The sequence below is a fragment of the Globicephala melas genome, chromosome X (genome assembly GCF_963455315.2).
Source record: "Globicephala melas chromosome X, mGloMel1.2, whole genome shotgun sequence".
In the NCBI taxonomy this organism is placed as follows: Eukaryota; Metazoa; Chordata; class Mammalia; order Artiodactyla; family Delphinidae; genus Globicephala; species Globicephala melas.
Genome location: NC_083335.1, coordinates 76482829 through 76499571, shown reverse-complemented (window position 1 = coordinate 76499571; position 16743 = coordinate 76482829). Strand labels below are relative to the sequence as shown.

Here is a 16743-nt window from a genome sequence, read left to right as displayed (position 1 = left end):
CAGTTAAAGCAGGCATCAGACATCTTCATCAGCTCTTTCCAAGTCTTCAGAGTCACTGATCAAGTGTGAAATGCACTCTGCTGCTTTGTGGGCGACTGAACCATTACAGCATACTTCCTGTTGGTGTTTATTGAAAGGGATCGTCTTATAGGCCACAACAGCATTTGCTCTATCTACCTAATCTATCTTTATCACACTCCCCCTTCCAAGCAGAGTTTAACAATACTGTAGTACCTAAAGTGGGGAATATACAAAATAAGGGACAGAATAATTTTAGAGGTAGTTTCTCCCCCCAATACTTAAGCAATTAAACTATAAGCTACGTCTTTTTGGTCCATAATCACTCCCCCCTTCTCCCCCCCCACCCCCCGCACTGCCCATCTCCTTCACCCAGCCCCCGCTGTTGTTTTGGCAAATGGACATTTTAAGGCAGATGCTGCATGTATGAAGTTCTCATTGCATGAGGAAATAGAGAAATACATTGTGGAGGGAAACGCAAGGATTGTTTAATACTGCAGGAGTGAACTGGCTGGCTCAGCTCCCTATGTATGGGATGGGTGCTCACCCAGCAAAGCTGACGCATGGCCACCACAGCAACCATGCTTCATCGGAGTTCAGAAGCACCTTCTGTAGAGGAAGAAAGGCCCATGTTCCTCATACTCAAAGCGGTGGACCCACAGTGGTTGGAAGCCCTGAAGCGATGGTAGGAGGGAGCCACCCGTCCACACTGCAGTGTCTCTTTCGGGCAACACGTTTACCTGGGGGGTGTCATTAGGACACATGCTTCTCAGCTCCTTCTGCAGATGGTTAGGGAAACCGCTGAGCATGGTGCTCCCCCCACAGAGTAGGATATACCCCATGAGGTCTCGTTTGAGGGTGATGTCACACTTGTTAAGGCAGGACACTGTCTGGGTGTGGAGGCCCAGCTGCATGGACTTGATCAGAGAAGGCTTGAAGAACATCTCTGAGCAGAGGAACCTTTCCTGGCACAGGTATATCTCCTGCCCATCCAGCAGGGTGTACTGGATTGTATGCTCAGTAGCTGGGACTTTCTTCTCTTCAGTGGGGACCAGGGCCACAAAGCAGCATTTCTTCTTGATGTCCTCCACAATGCCCAGCTGGTCCTCAGTGAAGTGTTTCCCCAAATTGTTCATCAGGCCCATTAAGTAGGTTGTCAGGTCAGAACCCGCGTAGTCCAGCCGTCCAGTGATGCTGGGCAAAGGATAGCCCTCGTAGATGGGAACTACATAGGACACACCGTGGCCGACCTCCACAACCAGGCCAGAGGTCCTTCCGTAGGAGTACATGGACAGGCGGGACTGGTAGGCGATATGCATTGCGGGAGTTTTGAAGGTCTCAAACAGCATTTCAGCATACTTCTCTCTATTTGTGTGTGGTCTCAGGGGTGGGTCTGAAACCAAGGCGGCGTGCTCCTCTGGGGCAATCTTCATCTCTTGATGGAAAAGATATTCCCAGATATCCTGCACTGTATCCCAGTCCATGATGATGCCATGTCGCAGAAGATTAATTAGCTTGAGACAAACTTCTGGGTTGATAAGCTCGTGCCACACAAATGTCTCCTTGTGATTGTCCCCGGTTTTGGCCGTCTCCATGTAGGGTTTGCCCACTGTGGGTGAGATCATGTGGGTGGGCTTTGGCAGCCCGGCAAAGCCACATTTACAGTAGCCCGTGCCAAGGTCCACGACCACTGCTTTGGTCAACTCTAGCTTGGGCTTCTTATTGACCACAGGTGATTTTGTAGGTTCTTCTGGCTCTGAACGGTTGCGGCGAACCCACACTGCCTGCTTCGCTGGGCCGTCCTTTAACGAGGCAGTCTGGAGGACCTGTGTCTGCAGGGAGTCCTGTTCACCCGTTCTCTCGGAAGGCCAATCCCCTATGATTGCCGCCTGTGGAGCCCACACGCTCTCAAGAGCTGTTTTGCTCTCAGAAAGTTCCTCAATCCCACTGGCCTCAAGGCCTGAAAGGCTTAAGTCAGAGGGCAACTTGAGAATTTCCCCAGTGATGACACCACTGATTATGACATAATCCAGTGTCCCAGGGCTTTCTAGATACTGGGAACCTTTGTGTGGGTTTGTGTGGGAACCTAACCTCCTGTGTTAGGGTAGATTTGAAATAGTGTTTCTGAAGGGACTTACTTTTTACTAAATTTTGTAGTAAACCTGGTTTATCCAATCAATTAATATTCATTGAGTGCTTACTATGTGCAAGGCAGGCAGCAGTGAAAAAAAAAAGACAAAAATCTCTGCCCTTGTAGAGTTTACATTCTAATCAGTGGGGGTTGGGGAGAGGCAGACAATAAACAAAATAAATATATGTTAGAAGATGTTAATGGCAAAAGAGAAAAGGAAGCAGGGAAGGCTGGGGAGAGGGTGGCTGTGTTAATGTGCCATGTAGTTTTCTCCCTGAGACAGTGACACTTGAGTGAGGACCTGAAGGAAGTGAGGGAGAGTGCCATGTGTATATCGGGGAGCAGCAGGTGCAGACGACTGTGGGTTAGAGCAGGGTCTGTAAACTCAGGCCTGCAGCCTGTTTTTCTTAATAACGTTTTATTGGATCACAGCCATGCTCATTCGTTTACATGTTGTCTATGTCTGCTTTTGTGCTACAACATCAGAGTTGAGTCATTGCAATAAGTACTGTATGGCCTGCAAAGCTGAAAATGAGTATCGACTATCTGGCCCTTTGCAGAAAAAGTTTGCCTATTCCCAAGTTAGAGGATTCCAAGAAGACCAGTGTGGCTGCAGTGGAGACAGCAAGGAAAAGTAGAGATGGGAGAAGGGGTGGGGGATGGAGAGCAGCTCACGTTAGGTCTCATAGGCCTTTGCTAGGACTTTGGCTCTAACTCTGTGTGAAGTCAGAAAGCACTAGAGAATTTTGAGCAGAGAGTTGACACCATTTGATTTAGATTTTAGCAGGACCAATGGCTGCTATGGTGACCATGCCAAGCACTTCTGTCCCGCCTATTTCTTAGGGCAACCTGCAGAGGAATTATTTTTGGACACATATTTGCACACATACTCCTCCTTTGTCCAGGTCATTGGGTTGACAATGAAATTAGACCCTACAGTCCCACTGATGAGAACACTGAGGCTCTCAGGTACATAGCTCACCCAGGGATATCCAGCCAGCAGTGCCAAGTTCTGCTGACTGCGACTTCTTCCCAGGGGTGTCCCTTGATGGGACCCAACATGTGTCTCTGAGGCTGCTTGGCCACTGTATCACATGCCATCTCTGAAGCTGGGCCTGTTGGTGCTGACACCTGCTGCTCTCAAGGCGCCCAGGATCCATCCTTATGTTATGCAGCACTGTGCTCTTAATAAGGAGGCAGTCACTACAATGGTGGGCTTTCTCCTTTAAGGAAGTTACTGGGGATGCTCTTTACTCCTTTTGGGGTATGAGAGAAGAAAAGGACCAAGTCTAGTTTCATGAGCCTTGTGACTATGTGATAGGGGCAGCTTCTTGGTTCAATGGGTAGAGGAGGAGATGGTATTGAACTTTGAAAGAAGAATAGGAAAGTACTTTTCTCTATGCCTGGCTGCCTGAGAAATAGCTTACTTACCTCTGCTTTTCAGGGGTTTGCATGGCCAACTTGGATTGTCTGACTTTATTTCAAGAGAACTTGTATGACAACCAAAGGTGTATTTAGTTTAGAATCATCCATTTTCCTTCTCCTCAACCCACCTCTTGATTTCTGAGAAATATGCAGCTGCTTGGTACATTTTTACTGCCCTGGAGTCCTGTAAGAGGCTCTACTAGTTTCCTATTGAGGCTGTGACAAATTACCACAAATTTAATCGCTTAAAACACAAATTTATTATCCTGCAATTCTGGAGGTTAGAAGTCCACAGTCAGTCTTAGTGGGCTAAAATCAAGGTCTCAGCAGGGCCTCGTTCCTTCTGGAGGCTCTAAGGGATAATCCTTTTCCAGCTCCTAGATGCTGCCTACCTTCCTTGGCTTGTGGCCCCTTCCTTCATCTTCAAAGACCTCTCAGACTTCTGCTTCCATTGTCATATCTCCTTATCTGAACTTGACCCTCCTGTCTCCCTCTTCTTAAGATAATTCTGATTACTTTGGGCCCACCTGGATAATCAAGGGTTGTTAATCTCCCCATTGCAAACTTCTTAGCTCACATCTGCAAAGTCCCTTTTACCATGAAAGGTAACATATTCACAGGTTCCAGGGATTCAGATGTGGACATCTTTGGGGGACCATTATTCACCCTCTGTCACTCGACCTGTGCATCCCACTTCACTAAGACACTCAGAGCATGACATGCTCTGTTTCACAGGTTCCTCCCCCACTGCTCATGCTTGCTGTCCTTAGTGCTTTCTGTCATCATAGGTGGGAGAAGTGATGTGCTAGCTTAAGGCCAATTGCTCCATCTGTAAGGTCCATGGGCACAGGGACTGTCAGGGTCCATCCCCACATCCTTCAGGCTAAAGCCAATGGACCCATTTCACTCCTTTTACTTCACCTCTCAGGATTATGCATACTTGGATGCTGTCTCCTGATGGAAACCCTTTTCCCCTTAGCTTTCACGTCACCCTTTGTGACCCTTCTCTCTGGGTCAGCACACAGTGGTATCAATGACGGAAAGATATAAAGACTGTTGGCACACTGAACCCAAAACCTCCACTGCCTGGCACATGCAACCCTGCACACTTGTCACCAGCCATCTAAGGCGTATGTGGGCTCCTGGGGTCTCTGGTGAGGTCCCTCTAGGTAGAGACACTCTATGTTGCTCATACTTTCTTGGGCCGTATTTTCTCATGGGATAACACCTACTTTTGCTCCTCTGGCCCAAGACCAAAAAAAACATGAGATGATCCTTCTGGAAAGCAACGCTGAGGCTCTCCCTTATCGTGGAGAAAGAAAACGTGAAAAAATTAGACCAAGAAACACATTTCTCCCTGAGGTGGTATCCTTGCTCCTAGTTTTCTTTTTTGGGACACCACCCACCCTTGACCTTTGGAGGAAAGGTGAACCAGGCCCTGTAGCTTTAGCAGCTATGGAGGGAAGAAAGAGAATCTAGTAAGGAAAAGGCCAGTGTACAACATTTCTTTTCACGAATGCAGATTCCTAGATCCCACCCCCACCTTACTGAATCTGAATGTTTCGAGCCTAGGACTGTTGAGACCTAGGAATCCAACTCTTCAATATGTTGACATTTGGGAAACTGAGTCAAGCTCCCAGCAAAGAAAAGAATTCCTTGTCAGACAGACAGTGAGCCTCATTCCCAAAGCTCAGCCCTCAGTGTGATAACCCCAATTCTAAGACTAACCAGTTCCCTCGAGGTGGAAGGGAAAGGAGCTGTCTTCAGAAGGTGGAGATACTCTGTTGTTTCTCTTTCCCGAGCTCCATAATCCACAGCCTAGTGGCCTCTGGACATCTCTAAGTCAGCATGCCCCAAATGGAACTCATTGCCTTCCCCTGTATAACCGCTCTTGCCCCTGTATCCTCTGTCTATATACGAGGAGCCCTACCATCCACCTAGATGCTCAAGCCTGAAACCTGGAGGCAGTGGATAGGGATCAAGCTGATGAGGGGATATAGCACTATCAAAATCAGATTCGACTAACATTGAGTAGTTTGCCCAAGCTCAGATTATAATAATGAAGCTATATTTGAACTCGGGTCTTCTGAGTCCAATTCCTTACTCCTCTTTCTATTCTGTACTGCCTTTCCATAAGGAGTGGAAGAAGAGGAGGCTTAGGGGGGTCCACAAGCATCGCCTTTAAATAGCTTAAGTGTTGTCACATGGAAGAATTAGCTTGCCTTGCACAACCTCAAAAGTAGACCCAAGACCAATTAATGGCTTCTTCAGAGAGGTACAGATGTCAATCCAATGTGAGGAAAAGTTTGTCCCTCACAGCTTTCCGTGCCAGATCAAGTGTTTAATCCTCAGGTTCTGTGATTTTGAGACACCACCAATGGAACTTGGTGGTGCTCATAACTGTAATCCTTATAAAGTTGTTGCCCACATAATCCAGTTCCAAGAAACAATTCAGCAAACAGAAATCCCCACGAGTTATTTATTAATGTTCCACAGCAGTATTTCTTATGTCTTAACAATCCCTCTTTTCTTTCCTATCCACGTCACCTAATCCTTCAACTACTTCTGCGCTTATTAATTTTCCCAGAAAACTTCCTTAGCCCCAATTGTTTCTCTTCCCCTCTTCCTCCTGTTTCTTTACCAAAGCCCTAATCTGTCTTTTTTTTAGAGCGGTGACAGTTTGGTACAGAGGACCCTATGGGAACCTAATGAATTTGTTTGTTCTGGATGACAGACCATCTTTGCTTGGGCAGAGGAAAGGGATTCATCCTTCCCTCTTCCTCACTCCCCACATCTAATCATCTAATGTAAACGCAATGCTAGAGGCTAGAGATGTCACAGGAGCCTATGTGAAAGGGTCTCAAATGTTAGACTAAAAGCTTGGATTGAATTGAGGACAGTTGAGAACCAACAAATTAGATTAGATTCTACCTTCTGAATTTCTTTAGAACCTGCCCCTTCCTTTTTTTTCCACACTATCACAGCCCTAGCTTAGGCCACCTTCAAGCCTTACAAGAATTTATTCAACATCCTCCTTTTAGATCTCAGAGACTTGTCCCTCCATATTACAGCTAAACATGAATCATTCTAAGATTTTGTCCTGGAAACCAAATCTGACCACTCACCTGCTTAAAGGCTTCATTGGCTCCCCAGCTGTTGTCAGTTTAATCCAAGCCCTAACCTCTAGCATTTGAGGTCCTCCCTAGTTGCTCCCATGACTGTCTTATCCTGATCTATTTTTCCAAACACTTCAACTACTGGAAGCTCTCCACCATGCCTCCCTCGAGTGTTTGCTCAGGCTGTGCTCTCTGCTCTGGATGGCTTTCCCTCCCCTTAGCTACCTGACAAATATCCACCTATCTTGCAGTACTCTACATAGGCAGCACCTTTCGGAAGAACCTTCTGACTCCCTCCCTCCGTTGTGCGCCTCTGTTCTCCCAATAGACGTACACCTGCAAACTCCTCTGCATCCATTCATCTTCTTCCCAACTAGACTGGGCACTGCTTGTGGCCAGGTTTCTTTCATCAGGGCCTACACACTCTCTTTTTTTTTTTTTAACATCTTTATTGGAGTATAATTGCTTTACAATTGTGTGTTAGTTTCTGTTTCACAACAAAATGAATCAGTTATACATATACATATGTTCCCATATCTCTTCCCGCGTCTGTCTCCCTCCCTCCCACCCTCCCTATCCCACCTCTCCAGGTGGTCACAAAGCACCGAGCTGATCTTCCTGTGCTATGCGGCTGCTTCCCACTAGCTACCTCCCTTACGTTTGGTAGTGTATAAATGTCCATGCCTCTCTCTCGCTTTGTCACAGCTTACCTTTGCCCCTCCCCATATCCTCAAATCCATTCTCTCGTAGGTCTGTGTCTTTATTCCTGTCTTACCCCTAGATTCTTCATGACATTCTTTTTTCTTAAATTTCATATATATGTGTTAGCATACGGTATTTGTCTCTCTCTTTCTGACTTACTTCACTCTGTATGACAGACTCTAGGTCTATCCACCTCATTACAAATAGCTCAATTTCGTTTCTTTTTATGGCTGAGTAATATTCCATTGTATATATGTGCCACATCTTCTTTATCCATTCATCTGATGATGGGCATTTAGGTTGTTTCCATCTCCGGGCTATTGTAAATAGAGCCGGAATGAACATTTTGGTACATGACTCTTTTTGAATTTTGGTTTTCTCAGGGTATATGCCCAGTAGTGGGATTGGTGGGTCATATAGTAGTTCTATTTGTAGTTTTTTAAGGAACCTCCATACTGTTCTCCATAGTGGCTGTATCAATTTACATTCCCACTAACGGTGCAAGAGGGTTCCCTTTTCTCCACACCCTCTCCGGCATTAATTGTTTCTAGATTTCTTGATGATGGCCTTTCTGACCGGTGTGAGATGATATCTCATTGTAGTTTTGATTTGCATTTTTCTAATGATTAGTGATGTTGAGCATACTTTCATGTGTTTGTTGGCAGTCTGTATATCTTCTTTGGAGAAATGTCTATGTAGGTCTTCTGCCTATTTTTGGATTGGGTTTTTTGTTTTTTTGTTATTAAGCTGCATGAGCTGCTTATAAATCTTGGAGATTAATCCTTTGTCAGTTGCTTCATTTGGAAATATTTTCTCCCATTCTGAGGGTTGTCTTTTGGTCTTGTTTATGGTTTCTTTTGCTGTGCAAAAGCTTTGAAGTTTCATTAGGTCCCATTTGTTTATTTTTGTTTTTATTTCCATTTCCCTAGGAGGTGGTTCAAAAAGAATCCTGCTGTGATTTATGTCATAGAGATTTCTGCCTATGTTTTCCTCTAAGAGTTTGATAGTTTCTGGCCTTACATTTAGGTCTTTAATCCATTTTGAACTTATTTTTGTGTATGGTGTTAGGGAGTGATCTAATCTCAGACTTTTACATGTAGCTGTCCAGTTTCCCCAGCACCACTTATTGAAGAGGCTGTCCTTTCTCCACTGTATATTCCGGCCTCCTTTATCAAAAAGATAAGGTAACCATATGTGCCTGGGTTTATCTCTGGGCTTTCTATCCTGTTCCATTGATCTATATATCTGGTTTTGTGCCAGTACAATACTGTGTTGATTACTGTATCTTTGTAGTATAGTCTGAAGTCAGGGAGCCTGATTCCTCCAGCTCCATTTTTCGTTCTCAACATTGCTTTGGCTATTCAGGGTCTTCTGTGTTTCCATACAAATTGCGAAATTTTTTGTTCTAGTTCTGTGAAAAATGCCAGTGGTAGTTTGATAGGGATTGCATTGAATCTATAGATTGCTTTGGGTAGTAGAGTTATTTTCACAATGTTGTTTCCTCCAATCCAAGAACAGGGTATATCTCTCCGTCTATTTGTATCATCTTTAATTTCTTTCATCAGTGTCTTATAATTTTCTGCATACAGGTCTTTTGTCTCCTTAGGTAGGTTTATTCCTAGATATTTTATTCTTTTTGTTGCAATGGTAAATGGGAGTGTTTTCTTGATTTCACTTTCAGATTTTTCATCATTAGTGTATAGGAATGCCAGAGATATCTGTGCATTAATTTTGTATCCTGCTACTTTACCAAATTCATTGATTAGCTCTAGTAGTTTTCTGGTAGCATCTTTAGGATTCTCTAAGTATAGTATCATGTCATCTGCAAATAGTGACAGCTTTACTTCTTGTTTTCCGATTTGGATTCCTTTTATTTCCTTTTCTTCTCTGATTGCTGTGGCTAAAACTTCCAAAACTATGTTGAATAAGAGTGGTGAGATTGGGCAGCCTTGTCTTGTTCCTGGTCTTAGTGGAAATGCTTTCAGTTTTCCACCATTGAGGACGATGTTGGCTGTGGGTTTGTCATATATGGCCTTTGTTATGTTGAGGAAAGTTCCCTCTATGCCTACTTTCTGCAGGGTTTTTATCATAAATAGGTGTTGAATTTTGTCAAAAGCTTTCTCTGCATCTATTGAGATGATCATATAGTTTTTCTCCTTCAATTTGTTAATATGATGTATCACGTTGATTGATTTGCGTATATTGATGAATCCTTGCATTCCTGGAATTAACCCCACTTGATCATGGTGTATGATCCGTTTAATGTGCTGTTGGATTCTGTTTGCTAGTATTTTGTTGAGGATTTTTGCATCTATGTTCATCAGTGATATTGGCCTGTAGTTTTCTTTCTTTGTGACATCCTTCTCTGGTTTTGGTATCAGGTTCATGGTGGCCTCGTAGAATGAGTTTGGGAGTGTTCCTCCTCTGCTATATTTTGGAAGAGCTTGAGAAGGATAGGTGTTAGCTCTTCTCTAAATGTTTGATATAATTCGCCTGTGAAGCCATCTGGTCCTGGGCTTTTGTTTGTCAGAAGATTTTTAATCACAGTTTCAATTTCAGTGCTTGTGATTGGTCTGTTCATATTTTCTATTTCTTCCTGATTCAGTCTTGGCAGGTTGTGCCTTTCTAAGAATTCGTCCATTTCTTCCAGGTTGTCCACTTTATTGGCATAGAGTTGCTTGTAGTAATCTCTCATGATCCTTTGTATTTCTGCAGTGTCAGTTGTTACTTCTCCTTTTTCATTTCTAATTCTATTGATTTGAGTCTTCTCCCTTTTTCTCTTGTTGAGTCTGGCTAATGGTTTATCAAGTTTGTTTATCTTCTCAGAGAACCAGCTTTTAGTTTTATTGATCTTTGCTATCGTTTCCTTCATTTCTTTTTCATTTATTTCTGATCTGATTTTTATGATTTCTTTCCTTCTGCTAACTTTGGGGTTTTTTTTGTTCTTCTTTCTCTAGTTGCTTTAGGTGCAAGGTTAGGTTGTTTATTCGAGATATTTCCTGTTTCTTAAGGTAGGATTGTATTGCTATAAACTTCCCTCTTAGAACTGCTTTTGGTGTATCCCATAGATTTTGTGTCGTCGTGTCTCCATTGTCATGTGTTTCTAGGTATTTTTTGATTTCCTCTTTGATTTCTTCAGTGATCACTTCGTTATTAAGTAGTGTATTGTTTAGCCTCCATGTGTTTGTATTTCTTACAGATCTTTTCCTGTGATTGATATCTAGTCTCATAGCGTTGTGGTCGGAAAAGATACTTGATACAATTTCAATTTTCTTAAATTTACCAAGGCATCATTTGTGATTCAAGATATGATCTATCGTGGAGAATGTTCCATGAGCACTTGAGAAAAAAGTGTATTCTGTTGTTTTTGGATGGAGTGTCCTATAAATATCAATTAAGTCCATCTTGTTTAATGTATCATTTAAAGCTTGGGTTTCCTTATTTATTTTCATTTTGGATGATTTGTCCATTGGTGAAAGTGGGGTGTTAAAGTCCCCTACTATGAATGTGTTACTGTCGATTTCCCCTTTTACGGTGTTAGTATTTGCCTTATGTATTGAGATGCTCCTATGTTTTGTCCATAAATATTTACAATTGTTATATCTTCTTCTTGGATCGATCCCTTGATCATTATGTAGTGTCCTTCTTTGTCTCTTCTAATAGTCTTTATTTTAAAGTCTATTTTGTCTGATATGAGAATTGCTACTCCAGCTTTCTTTTGGTTTCCATTTGCATGAAATATCTTTTTGCATCTCCTTACTTTCAGTCTGTATGTGTCTCTAGGTCTGAAGTGGGTCTCTTGTAGACAGCAAATATATGGGTCCTGTTTTTGTATCCATCCAGCCAATCTGTGTCTTTTGGTGGGAGCATTTAGTCCATTTACATTTAAGTAATTATCGATCTGTATGTTCCTATTCCCATTTTCTTAATTGTTTTGGGGTTGTTATTGTAGGTCGTTTTCTTCTCTTGTGTTTCATGCCTAGAGAATTTCCTTTAGCAGTTGTTTTAGAGCTGGTTTGGTGGTGCTGAACTGTCTCAGCTTTTGCTTGTCTGTAAAGGTTTTAATTTCTCCATCAAATCTGAATGAGATCCTTGCTGGGTAGAGTAATCTTGCTTGCAGATTTTCCTCCTTCATCACTTTCAATATGTCCTGCTGTTCCCTTCTGCCTTGCAGAGTTTCTGCTGAAAGATCAGCTGTTAACCTTATGGGGGTTCCCTTGTGTGTTATTTGTTGTTTTTCCCTTGCTGCTTTTAATATGCTTTCTTTGTATTTAATTTTTGACAGTTTGATTAATATGTGTCTTGGCGTATTTCTCCTTGGATTTATCCTGTATGGGACTGTCTGTGCTTCCTGGACTTGATTAACTATTTCCTTTCCCATATTAGGGAAGTTTTCAACTATAATCTCTTCAAATATTTTCTCAGTCCCTTTCTTTTTCCCTTCTTCTTCTGGAACCCCTATAATTCGAATGTTGGTGCGTTTAATGTTGTCCCAGAGGTCTCTGAGACTTGTCCTCAGTTCTTTTCATTCTTTTTTCTTTTTTCTGCACTGTAGTAGTTATTTCCACTACTTTATCTTCCAGGTCACTTATCCGTTCTTCTGCCTCAGTTATTCTGCTATTGATCCCATCTAGAGTATCTTTCATTTCATTTATTGTGTTGTTCATCATTGTTTGTTTCATCTTTAGGTCTTCTAGGTCCTTGTGAAATGTTTCTTGCATTTTGCCTTTTCTGTTTTCAAGATTTTGGATCATCTTTACTATGATTGTTCTGAATTCTTTTTCAGGTAGACTGCCTATTTCCTCTTCATTTGTTAGGTCTGGTGGGTTTTTATCTTGCTCCTTCATCTGCTGTGTGTTCTTCTGTCTTCTCATTTTGCTTATCTTACTGTGTTTGGGATCTCCTTTTTGCAGGCTGCATGTTTGTAGTTCCATTTGTTTTTGGTGTCTGTCCCCAGTGGCTAAGATTGGTTCAGTGGGTTGTGTAGGCTTCCTGGTGGAGGGGACTAGTGCCTGTTTTCTGGTGGATGAGGCTGGATCTTGTCTTTCTGGTGGGCAGTTCCACATCTGGTGGTGTGTTTTCGGGTGTCTGTCGACTTATTATGATTTGGGGCAGCCTCTCTACTAATGGATGGGGTTGTGTTCCTGTCTTGTTAGTTTTTCGGCATAGGATGTCCAGCACTGTAGCTTGCTGGTCGTTGAGTGAAGCTGGGTGCTGGTGTTGATATGGAGATCTCTGGGAGATTTTCTCCGTTTGATATTATGTGCAGCTGGGAGGTCTCTTGTGGACCAATGTCCTGATGTTGGCTCTCCCACCTCAGAAGCACAGCACTAACTCCTGGCTGCAGCACCAAGAGTCTTTCATCCACATGGCTCAGAAGAAAAGGGAGAAAAAGTAGAAAGTGACAATTAGTAGAAGTAGAAAGAAAGAAAGAAAGAAAGAAAGAAGGGAGGGAGGATGGGAGGGAGGAAGGAAGGAGGGAAGGAAGGAAAAAAAGAAAGAAAGAAGATAAAGTAAAAAAAATAAAGTAAGATAAAATATAATAAAGTTATTAAAATAAAAAATAATTATTAAGAGGAAAAAAAAACCAAAAAACATAAAAACGGATGGTTAGAACCCTGGGACAAATGGTGGAAGCAAAGTTCTACAGACAAAATCTCACACAGAAGCATACACATACACACTCACAAAAAGAGGAAATGGGGAAAAAATCATAAATCTTGCTCTCAAAGTCCACCTCCTCAATTTGGGATGATTCGTTTTCTAAAGGAGGGAAGGAAGGAAAGAAAGAACGAAGATAAAGTAAAATAAAATAATTAAAATAAAAATAATTATTAAGAAAAAAAAAAAAAAACGGACGGATGGAACCCTTGGACAAATGGTGGAAGCAAAGCTATACAGACAAAATCTCACCCAGAAGCATACACATACACACTCAGAAAAAAAGGAAAAATTATAAATCTTGCTCTCAAAGTCCACCTCCTTAATTTGGGATGATTCATTGTCTATTCATGTATTCCACAGATGCAGGGTACATCAAGTTGATTGTGGAGCTTTAATCCACTGCTTCTGAGCCTGCTGGGAGAGATTTCCCTTTCTCTTCTTTGTTCTCACAGCTCCCAGGGGCTCAGCTTTGGATTTGGCCCCGCCTCTGCGTGTAGGTCGCCGCAGGACGTCTGTTCTTCATTCAGACAGGACGGGGTTAAAGGAGCCACTGATGCGGGGGCTCTGGCTCACTCAGGCCGGGGGGAGGGGAGATCACGGAGTGCAGGGCGAGCCTGCGGCGGCAGAGGCCAGCGTGATGTTGCACCAGCCTGAGGCGTGCCATGCGTTCTCCTGTGGAAGTTGTCCCTGGATCCCGGGACCCTGGCAGTGGCGGGCTGCACAGGCTCTCCTGAAGGGGGGTGTGGATAGTGACCTGTGTTCGCACACAGGCTTCTTGGTGGCGGCGGCAGCAGCCTTAGCGTCTCTCATGCCTGTCTCTGGGGTTCGCGCTTTTATCCGTGGCTCACGCCCATCTCTGGAGCTCCTTTATGCAGCGTTCTTAAACCCCTCTCCTCACGCACCAGGAAACAAAGAGGGAAGAAAAAGCCTCTTGCTTCTTCGGCAGGTCCAGACTTTTCCCCGGACTCCCTCCCAACTAGCCGTGGCGCACTAACCCCCTGCAGGCTGTGTTCACGCCGCCAACCCCAGTCCTCTCCCTGCGCCCCGACCGAAGCCCGGGCCTCAGCTCCCAGCCCCGCCCGCTCTGGCAGGTGAGCGACAAGCCTCTCGGGCTGGTTAGTGCCAGTCGGCACCGATCTTCTGTGCGGGAATCTCCGCTTTGCCCTCTGCACCCCTGTTGCTGTGCTCTCCTCTGCGGCTCCAAAGCTCCTCCCCTCTGCCACCCGCAGTCTCCGCCCGGGAAGGGGCTTTCTAGTGTGTGGAAACCTTTCTTCCTTCACAGCTCCCTCCCACTGGTGCAGGTCCCGTCCGTATCCTTTTGTCTCTGTTTATTCTTTTTTCTTTTGCCCTACCCAGGTACATGGGGGGTTTCTTGCCTTTTGGGAGGTCTGAGGTCTTCTGCCAGCGTTCAGTAAGTGTTCTGTAGTAGTTGTTCCACGTGTAGATGTATTTCTGGTGTATCTGTGGAGAGGAAGGTGATCTCCGCGTCTTACTCTTCTACCATCTTCCCCTCTAGCTGTAGTTACCACCTACACACTCTTTAAGGTGACCTGGTACATTGGATTTGGAGGAACTTGGGTTAAAGTACAAACAAACACTCCAAGAGCTGTTTTCTCTTGGGCAAGTCATTTGCATTCTGAGCCTTGATTTCCTTAGCTCTGCCTACCTCCCAAGATTCTGTGAAGTGTCATGTGAGGTGCCTGCTACAGTGTTTGGCTGTAGTATTTATCAATACTGCTCAAGTATTTATCACCCTCTTGGCCAAGAAGCTGAGGAGGAAGAGGTGTTCAGCTAGTGAACGAGGGATTAGGAGTGAGGATATAAGGAGAGGGAGCAGAAACCTCTGAGACCCAAGTGTGGTTGGACTTCTAAAACTGTGCTGGCCACCTGCTCTGTCTGGGAGCAAAGTCGAGTTATGCCAATGGAGGTGGGGGTGATAGATCAAGGGTCTGCCAAGGCCAAGCCCTCCCTGGGCTGCCAGAATGGACTAGCCCGTGGTGACATCACAATCCTGAGGGGTTGCCAAGGCACTGCTGGAGGTGGACCTCTTATTTCTCCCCACGGAGCTCTAGGATGTGGATGTGAGAAAAGTGAGCAAGGAAGGCAAATGGAGACAAGGAACAGCCCTAGCCACAAGACCATGGGCACGGCTCAGGGGGACCCTGGAGAGGCAGGCACGCTGCCAGGTCCTGAGGCTGGCATCCGGGACACAAGTTCATCCACTCAGCTGAAGATGAAGCCCAAGAAGGTGAGTAAGATCAAGGCACTCATCATTGACCTGGGCTCCCAGTACTGTAAGTGTGGCTATGTGGGCGAGCCGAGCCCGACCTACTTCATCTCCTCCACTGTGAGCAAGCTCTGCTCTGAGGCAGCTGACGCCTGTGACACCCACAAGCAGACCTACATGGGCCACGAGCTGCTCAACATGGAGGTGCCTCTGAAGCTGATTTATCCGCTAAAATACGGCATCGTGGTGGACTGGGACTGTGTCCAGAACATCTGGGAGTACATCTTCCACACGGCCATGAAGATCCTCCCCGAGGAGCATGCTGTGCTGGTCTCTGACCCCCTGCTCAGCTCCACCAGCAACTGTGAGAAGTATGCAGAGCTCATGTTCGAGACCTTTGGCATCCCTGCCATGCACGTGACCTCCCAGTCGTTGCTGTCCATCTACTCCTATGGCAAGACCTCTGGGCTGGTGGTGGAGAGTGGGCACGGTGTCTCACATGTGGTGCCCATCTCCAAGGGCGACGTGCTGCCAGGCCTGACAAGTCGTGCCGACTATGCCGGCAGTGACCTCACCAACTACCTGCTGCAGCTGCTCAATGAGGCCGGCCACAAGTTCACGGACGACCACCTGCACATCATCGAGCACATCAAGAAGAAGTTCTGCTACTCGGCACTCAAGCCAGTGGAGGAGCTTGGCCTGTGCCTGGAGGATCTGCGTGTGGATTATGAGCTCCCCAACGGCAAGCTCATCACCATCGGTCAGTAGCGCTTTCTGTTCACCGAGATGCTCTTCAAGCCCACCTTGGTTGGCAGCAACCAGCCTGGTCTCCCCAAGCTCATGGCCGCCTGCCTGAACCACTGCCAGGAGGCCGGCTTCAAGGAGGAGATGGCAGCCAACCTGCTGCTGTGTGGCAGCTGCACCATGCTGGACGGCTTCCCAGAGTGCTTCCAGAGGGAGCTGAGTTTCCCCTGCCCGGGGGACAGCCCCACAGTGGCTGCTGCTCCCGAGAGGAAGACCTCCGTGTGGACCGGCGGCTCCATCCTGGCCTCCCTGCAGGCCATCCAGCAGCTTTGGGTCAGCAAGGAAGAGTTTGAGGAGCGGGGCAGGGCAGCTATCTACAGCAAGGGCTGAGCAGTGGTGTCCCTACAGTCCAGGCCTGTGTGCAGACAGCCACAGGCCACTCTATACACATTTACAGAATTTCACATAAAATTTTAAGATGCAATGCCTCTTGTCTGGTCTGGATTTCTTGCTCTAGTGTGGTAGCAGAAGGTGGTGGTGAGTTGGGTTTAGGCATATCAGCACCTTCTGCTCTGCTGGGTGGGGAGCAGCAGGGGTTGGGGAGGCTCACTGGGCCCTCCCCCTCTGCTCTCCCCATGAGGGCAACATCATCATAGAGCCCAGAATGTAGCTTCCTGTTCTATTAGCTCTTCAGGGTTCAAAATTCAATCCAACAG

The 16743-nt window shown here is 45.3% G+C and overlaps 2 protein-coding genes across 2 annotated transcripts; one reads left to right on the top strand and one right to left on the bottom strand.

The window, feature by feature from the left end:
- Positions 1–614: 614 nt before the first annotated feature.
- On the bottom strand, positions 615–3309 carry LOC115850336 (actin-like protein 7A). Its single transcript, XM_030852094.2, has 2 exons — positions 3132–3309; positions 615–1978 (listed from the first exon to the last, which is right to left on the bottom strand). Exons 1-2 carry the CDS (start codon positions 3307–3309, stop codon positions 615–617), a joined length of 1542 nt encoding a protein of 513 aa, XP_030707954.2.
- An 11854-nt stretch (positions 3310–15163) lies between these two features.
- On the top strand, positions 15164–16417 carry LOC115849995 (actin-like protein 7B). Its single transcript, XM_030851719.1, is given in 1 exon segment — positions 15164–16417. A coding segment is annotated over 1 exon segment (1254 nt).
- The last annotated feature ends 326 nt before the right edge of the window (positions 16418–16743 follow it).